Source organism: Urocitellus parryii, chromosome 3 (genome assembly GCF_045843805.1).
Source record: "Urocitellus parryii isolate mUroPar1 chromosome 3, mUroPar1.hap1, whole genome shotgun sequence".
Classification (NCBI taxonomy): Eukaryota; Metazoa; Chordata; class Mammalia; order Rodentia; family Sciuridae; genus Urocitellus; species Urocitellus parryii.
The window spans coordinates 34,301,916-34,310,464 of NC_135533.1; the positions used below are offsets into that span (position 1 = coordinate 34,301,916).

The 8,549-nt window shown below is 35.6% G+C and overlaps 1 protein-coding gene across 2 annotated transcripts in view; it reads left to right on the plus strand.

Annotated features, from left to right (window-relative positions):
- Umad1 (UBAP1-MVB12-associated (UMA) domain containing 1) overlaps window positions 1-8,051 on the plus strand; it is a 234,047-nt gene extending 225,996 nt beyond the window's left edge. For both annotated transcript variants that reach the window (XM_026391554.2, XM_026391553.2), the window contains exon 4: window positions 6,328-8,051. In XM_026391554.2, coding sequence (XP_026247339.1) covers window positions 6,328-6,585 — 258 coding nt within the window. In that variant the 3' untranslated portion in view covers window positions 6,586-8,051. The remainder of the gene's footprint in view (window positions 1-6,327) is intronic.
- Window positions 8,052-8,549: the final 498 nt, after the last annotated feature.

An 8,549-nucleotide genomic window follows, 5' to 3' on the forward strand; every position in this document is an offset into this window, starting at 1 on the left:
ATTTCATTGTGGTTACGGGGATTTTGTGCCAGGAAAAATATAGTTGTCTGTTCTTAAACCTGAATTTTCTTGCTTTCAAACACCCAGGAGTGAAGTTTACAAGGATGCCACTAACCTTCTGTTGCTCTGGAGAAGTGACTTCATTTTTCTAAGCCTTTACTGAAAAGTGTTATATGCCTTGTATTCTTGGAGTATGTTTTTTTCCTAAGCTCTTAGAAAATTTTACAGATTGAAGCTCATGAATCTTTACAGCCCCTCTACAGGAAAGGAAAGAATAATGCCTGTAAACCTCTTTGAGTTGTTTGAAAGAAAGACAACAGAATTCAAGGAACTAAAAATAAATTTGGCCAGTCTATTTTGTAACAGATTAATTGAAAACCAAAATTCACTTTTACATAAACACATGAAAACTTCCAAATGTAAACTATTTGTCGTAATGATATAGATCAGGAAATTTATCCTTAAAATTAAAAATATATATATATATCTGACATGGCATACTCATATATAAACCATGTAAGGGCAAACACTAATCTGGAAAAAAAGTTTTAAAGCTAGATTATATGCAGGAACTTATACTCAGAACTATTATCATAGCAGCATTTCAGCGAACAAGATTAATCACAAAAATAACGATTATCCTTTATGAACATAATATTTGAAGTAATTTCCTAAAATTTGGCTATTAACCAAAAGGTTAATTGATTCTTTTCTTCCTGCTCCATTGTGGTTAACATACTAATTCTTCCTATTAAAGACCCATTTTATTATGCAAATGAAAAAAATCACAAGATGTTGTGTCTAAGAGAGAAGGGGCTGCTTTTTGCAGGGGAACTGGTGCACCTGTTTCAGCCCTCAGCCCCCACCTCTGCTTCCACTGGCTGCCAAGCTGGTGACTTACTGATAAGTTTAGTGGGTGTTGGGTCCCTGAATTTTGACTCCCATTTTCTTTGTGACTTACTCTTGTTTAGCCTTATAATTTCTCCCTTTCCAGCTCTCAGCATGCCAACAGCAGCTGCATCATGGTACTCACCCTTCTGCCAAGAGGGCAGGCAGCTCCTTGGAGACTGTAATGTTGTACTCCAGCCAACCGTTAAGAGATAGATGCCGGAGTAATACATACAGCACAGCTGAAATTCAGATCATTCTAGGAGGCATTTGGTAGAACACTTTGTCCATTATATTTTTAAACTAAGTAAAATGTTTAAAACTTTTATTTTTTTGAAACATTTTCAGACTCATACAAAGGTAGAATACTGTAGTGCATTCCCACACACCTTTATGTCTGCCTCTTCAATTATCAACTCAATTATCTTGTTTCACTGTCCATGGTATTTTTCCCATGGCTCTACCCAGACTGCTGGTAGATTCATTTTCAAGGATAAACTTATCTTAAATTACAGTTGCTTTTCAATCCCTTTTCAGTCTGTCTGTAAGACATTTGATTAGATTTTTCTTCCCAAAGGCAGTCTTTTTTTTTTTTGTCCTTCTAAATTAAGCCAGGATATGCTTCAATAGTATTTTTCATATTTTCTAATACTGTCCCCTGAATTTTCAAGGCTTTGTTCACTTGGTCAGTCTACCCACAATGTCCCGAAAATGTACTGGTTCTTGCTAATAGACCATTAAGGATCACTTGGATTTGATTCTCAGTATCGTTACCAACTACATATATAAACTGGGACAACTTCCACTTACCCTTTCTGTTCCTCAGTGTCCTCTTGTCTTAAACATGAGGCACATTCCACAGACTGTTAGAAGACCACAGGTCTATTAGAAGACTTCTGTGAGTGGATATATTTATAAAGTTAAGATAAAACCTGGCACAAAGTAAGTGTTCAGTACATATGCTAGTTGCCATCTTCATCATAATGGCAATCATCATCATCATTATCACTACCACCATCACCACCTTTGGTCCCTCACTACTCATTTTACAGAATAGAGGGCCAAGGCTCTGATGTGTGAAGCATCCGCCTTCTGGTCAGATGTAGTTTTATAAGTAGAACTTGACCAAGAAACCAGCCACATGTATCAAATTCTTTATTATACTAGATTGGTTTGCTATAGATTGTCTTCAAGGAATAATGCTCTGACCCATAAGAATGGTTTGGAAAGATTATTAATAAAAGCATGGACAAAGGGAATAAATATTGCTGCTGAAGAGTTATGCTTTGAAGTTGTATGTTTAGAAAGCAGGGCTACAGGTAACATAACTTCTCCTTAGTTGTAAAGGTGAGATCAGGGTGTGATTTGGCTAATGAAATTGAATAACATTATGTACACAACCCAAAAAGAGAGAGAGAAAGAAAATTTGAGGACGGAATGAAACTAATAGATCTATGTAAGATTTGCTCTTGAGATCAACAGTAGGTAAAAAAAATGGGGGATGCGGTAGGGAAAAAGGAAGATTACTTGAACCATCAGTAAATGTCAAACACTAAAGGGATAAATGGATTCTAGACTTTGTCTAAAGCCAAATGGGATCTGACATTCCTAAAGTTTTTATTAATTCACTTTCTTTACCAGTGCTAAGCACTATTCTGCTTACTTAAAAACATTGCTTTATTTAATTCCCAGAACAATCATGTGAAATACATACTATTACTGATCTTATAATACAGCTAAAGAAACTGAGACACAGAGAAGTTAATAGCTTAAGGCAATTTGTTTATCACTAAACAGGAGATCTTGGATTTGTACCTTAGCAGTCGGGCTCTAGAATTTGTACTCTTAATCCATTTTGCTGTGCTACTTCCAAGTAACCAAACCTCTGATGCATACATAATCTTGTGTTATTTTTGGCATACCCAATGTTGCTTCCTTTTCAGTTTTTCTATACAAACCACATAGTGAAGCCCTTTAAATAGTCTGAATGCTCATCATTCCTCACTGATACCTGTGCTCTTGGCTGACCCCAGGATGCTTAACATTGTAAGTCTTAGTTTCAGGAGACAGATCTGTACGTGGATCTTTAATAATAAACTTTGTCATAATAAGGTATGTTTACATTTGTTTTAGTTGTAACCCTAAGAAAGTACACTGGTGTTATTTTCTTGTGAAATTATAAGATGACTACTCTTAATAGGCATGTGTTGAATAACTTGTTTCATTTAAGGTCACTCACTAAATGATATTTGAGATATTTGAGGGGCCTGTTGTAGGTGTTCGGGATGCTTTGTGAAGAGAACAGTTCCTTCTCTACAGATTTATTCTATTTTTTTTTAGTGCTGAGTATTGAATCCATGCACTTACACATACTAGGTAGGCAAGCACTCTACCACTAAACTACATCCCCAGCCCTACCCTTCTCTACAGATTCTTCATGTATTTTTCTTAATAGCTTCTTCTCATTAGCTTACAAGATGTCATGATGTCTCCCAACTTAGGAAAAAAAAAAGAAATCTTTTGCTTCCACCACACCCCTTTAAATACCAACCCATATTTCTTTTCTCATTTACCGTTCCAATGCCTTGAAAAATTGTCTGTGTTCATGTTTATCTCCAGATCTCATCCAGCTCCAGATTCAAATCATATCCTTATGCATACCAACAGCTCCATTTGATGTCAGTTAGGTACCTCAGACCTTCAGAATAGAACCTAGGTCTCCTGCCTGAGCCTGCTCCTTGGGTACTGTTTCTTATCCCTGTAAATAGTGACTGCATCTCTCTTATGTCTTAGGCCAAGAACTTTGGACTCATTCTTGCCCGTACTTTTTTTTTTTTTTTTTTTTTTTTTTTTTTGTACTAGGGATTGAACCCAGGGGTGTTCAACCATTGAGCCACATTCCCATCCCTTTTTTATTTTATTTTTTTAAATTTTGAGACAGGATCTCACTAAGTAGCTTAGAACATCACTAAGTTGCTGAGGTTGGCCTCAAACTTGCAATCCTCCTGCCTCAGCTTCAGAGTCACTGGGATTATGGGTGTGTGCCACGAGGTGCAGCTTGACTGCACTCTTGTTTCTATGCCCCACCATCCATTCCACTTACAAATACTGTTGGTTTTACTCTCAAAGTCTATTCACAATTCAACCATTTCATCTCACCTTTGCTATTACAACCTTCTTGAATCTCACAATCATCTCTGTTCTCAGCTATGTTTCAGCTTCCTTTACTGGCTACCCAATCCCATCCCCACTGTCTACTGTCAGTGCTACAATCAGAGTGATTCTTTTAAGATATCAGTCAGAATATATGTCCTCTGCAACAATATGTTCTTCACGTTTTTTTTACCCAACTTACAATAATATGGATGAATCTCTTACATATAATACTGAAAGCAGCCCAAAACAAAAGAATTCATACTGTATAATTACATTTATTTAAAATTCAAACACAGGTCAACCAGTCTTTGCTGTTATAAGTAAGGATGGTGACTAGAGGGCAGGGAGGTGATTGTGATGGGAAAAGAACCATCTTTGTTTTTTCTAGATCCTAGTGCTGGCTGCTCATGTGTGTTCAGTTTGTGAAAATTTAGCAAGCTGTGCTCTTATAATGTGCCCTTTTCCATATGTATTTTAGACTTCCATAAAAAGCTTTACAAAAATGTCTCTTACAGAAAATTGTTCACCTTTAGACTTAAAGAATTTATCAGAATTTATAGCCATTAGAATATAAGCTCTATAAAGGCAAGAGTTTTGTCTGTTTTTATTCACCAGACAAATATTTAGTAAGGCCTAGGCACTAAGTATTTGGGATAAATTAGTGAACATGAGAGGTAAAAGCTCCTTCTGAGAAATAATAATCAGAATGAGTTATGTAGTGTACAGCAAGGTACGAAGGGATATGGGGAAGCAGAAAGCAGGAGGGAGAGACAGTACAGAGTTGAGAAGGTGAAGTGATAGCCTACAGGGTTAAATATTGTGGTCAGGAAAAGCCTCTCTGAGGAAGTGGCATCCTGGACAAAACTTGGAAGGAGGTAAGGGAAGGAATCCCATATTTCTGGGAGAACAACCACCTGGTCAGAGGGAATGGGAAGTAAAGGACCTGAGGTAGGAGCAGGCTGGTTGGAGTAAGGTCAGAGAAATACCCGGGGCCAGATTCAGAAGGCTTTGTAGGCCTCTGCAAAGACAAATTCATTCTGTGTGAAATGAAGGTGTGCAAGTGGGAGGGAGTCTTTTTATTATTTTTTTAAATTGTTGATACACCTTTATTTTTTTAATTTATTTATTTATATGTGGTGCTAAGAATCGAACTCAGTGCCTCACACATACCAGGCAAGTGTGCTACCACTGAGCCACAGCCACAGCCCCTTATTTTTATTTTTGCCTGAGCTAGTTTGAGTTAGATTTCAGTTGCTTATAGTGGCAGGTCATTCATTTTAATTTTTGGAAATAGACTTTAGTTTTTGCTCTCTGTTCTGCTATTGAGGGATATTTAGGTAGTTTCCAGTTTGGGGGTTTGTGATGTGAGCTGCCGTGAACATCCTAGTGCATGTCTTTTAGTAAAAAAGTGTTTGCAAAAGATGTGTCAATTCTTATTTGATGACAATTGCAACATAACATGCTAATTCCAGTGGAAATCAGACAATCCATGTTCCCGACACACATTAAAGGTAATTAACATTAATTAATATTTATTAATATAATAAAATATATTAGGATAAATCAGTAAAGTAGGCAAGGTGGTAATACAAGACATACCAATTAGATTGCTCGCACTTAAGAACTGTAGAGACTAGTTGGAGATAAGCTCTGTGCCTATGGAACCACAATTAACAAGAATACCTCTAGGAGGGCTGGGGTTGTGGCTCAGTGGTAGAGCACTTACCCACATGCATGAGGCACTGGGTTCGATCTCAGCACCACATTAAAAAATTAAAATAAAGGTATTGTGTCCACCTACAACTAAAAAAAAGTGTGTGTGTGTGTGTATTTTTTTTTTTAAAGAATACCTCTAGGAAACACCAAATAATATTGTTAGCAGTTTGTCCCATAAGCATTCTGAAGTGAGCAAGATTACTTTGGACTCTGGTATTATAAGAATTTTCAGGGAAGCTGGGCATGCAGCAGAGCCTGAAAGCATCCATAGGAGTTGGAAAAGCAGAGAAGAATTTTGTAGGCATTATCTGGGTTAGGGAAACAGCAAGAATGCCAGATAGTATTTAAGGGACTATAGATGGTCATTCTGAGAGTAGAGTTTAAGATTCATTTTAAAACCTAGCACAGACTTGGATTCAAGTAAAGTAAATAATTGCATTCAAATCTGGAAGTATTTATATATTACACATTTCTCAATCATTTTGATGTGTTGATGCCACATTTACCATTACTAAACCTCACAGTTCATACGGTCTAAATGTTTTAAATATATATATGTATTTTTAGACTGGCAAAGAAAACTCATCCAGTGTGACTGTGGCAGGCCCTGAGACGGAAAATAAGGCAGGCCAAACTCTGGAGAGCAGCTCACTAATGGCGGAGCTCCTGAGCGACGTACCCTTCACCTTGGCCCCGCATGTGCTGGCAGTGCAGGGCACCATCAGCGACCTTCCTGACCACTTACTCTCGTATGATGTCAACGAAAACTTATCACGATTTTGGTATGATTTTACTCTTGAAAATTCAGTGCTATGTGATTCATAATCTTCGTTTACATCTTAACAGCTTTAAAATTTTTTTGTGTATTTAATCTGTTTTATGTTTTTTGCCATTGCACTCTTTGAAGGCCTTCAGAAAAGCAAGGATCATAAACCAAATAAAATAGCATCATGTTCATTGTTTTATATATTAGAATAATGTACATTTGTATAAAAATTGAATTCCAGTTCTACTTACCTTCCCCCATGTCATAAATACAAAACTGAAGCTATCCATTTTATAAAAGATTGCTTCAGTTGGCGTCTCAAAATACAACACTGTGAAAAAGAACTCGGGCATTTTTCTTGGTTACCACAACTCTGAGTTGAAGAGAGAGTGTGAAGTATCTTTGGTTCAGAGGAAGCCTGAGTTCATATTATTAGATTCTTCTTCCACAGTGTTTATGAATGAATTCTGGGAGGGGAAAAAAGCTTGTTGTTAATTTCTTCATTCTTGGTTTAGACAAACTGATGTGGGAATGTAAAAATGATCATTTGCTGAATCAAGAAAATGTTCTACCTTGAGTGGTACACTTCAGCTTTCTTAGACCTGCAACAGTCCTTTCTACCCCAAATGATTTATTTGTTCTCAGCCTTTTCTGCACTCCCATGTGTGCTATCCAGTCAACTTTCCAAAGAACTTTTCCTGCTTCTGCCTCAGTTGGCATTTGCTCTCCTTACACATATGTTCCCAGTGTATGAAGGGATCCACATTTCCTTTTCAACATCTCTGCCTCCTGAAGAACATCTCATGATAGTATTTAATATTGCTGATAACTCGCTTATTTAGAAATTTGTTGGCCATGATACAGATGGAAATATTTTACTATTATAAATACTGAACTCAGTTCTTACACCTAGGTATGAATTTCATTTCTTGGATATCTGTCATTTATTCCAACTAAAACTGAAGAGAACTGCCATTTGTCGATAAAACATAAAGGGAAGAGGCTAATTTGGTAGTGAATCTTCTATGCCATGGAAAATTTAGGTCACATTTATTTTTATTAGTAGCAATATGATTTATTAATTCTGTACCAAACCATTAAATATATTTTTTCACAAAGATGGAGTGCTGTAGCAAAACTAAAGGTACATGAATTATTCAGATTTTAATGTGTTATGCATGTTTGTTTAATAAATGTGGCATGGTCTTGATAAAATGCTATATTATTTAAAGAACATTTCTATTAACAAAAATGTGCTTCATTTGCAAATGTTACCATGTGAAGTTAATGATTAAATTAGATATTTACATAGTTTTATAAAACATCAGTCTAAGAGATATAATTTATTACTGACATAAATGTGAACATTTTGTAGCACTTTTTTTTAAAGGCATATCCTTTTTAAATCTCCATGTTAATGTACTCTTAAAACTAAATGTAATCATGCAGTCAATTAGTCTAATATATGTGTTAACTCTTATCTAAAATAATTATACATTTCACTTTATATCTACCATGTATGCTTTTAATTACTTTCACTTGTCTACGGAATTGTTATATTTAAATAAATGTGAATTAAAATAAATGAATATTTTGATTATTTTCAGATCCATAGAAATGGCTTTCTTTGCATTATTCATATCTGAGTGCAAGTTTCAGACTCTGTGGGAGGTAAAGACTTAAGTATATAGCTTGTGTAGTGCAGAGAATAGTATGCAATTTCTTCTTATATATAAATTTCAAGGAATAACATTGAAAATGGTAAGAGCAAATGTTTTGGCTTAATAGGACTGAAGGGATTTGAAAGAAATGACATGCACATATCTAGATAGATCCCTATCACAAAATTTAGTAAGGATGAGTGTTAATGACCTAATTTTAATAAAAGTGATGTGAAAATAGCCATTTAAATTATTTTTCCTATATATAAATCATTGTTACTATTTTAAAATAGAAGCATTAGAAATCAACAACCAACTCCATTTTTCCCAAGAGAAAATTGAATCCTAGAAAAGGTTAAATT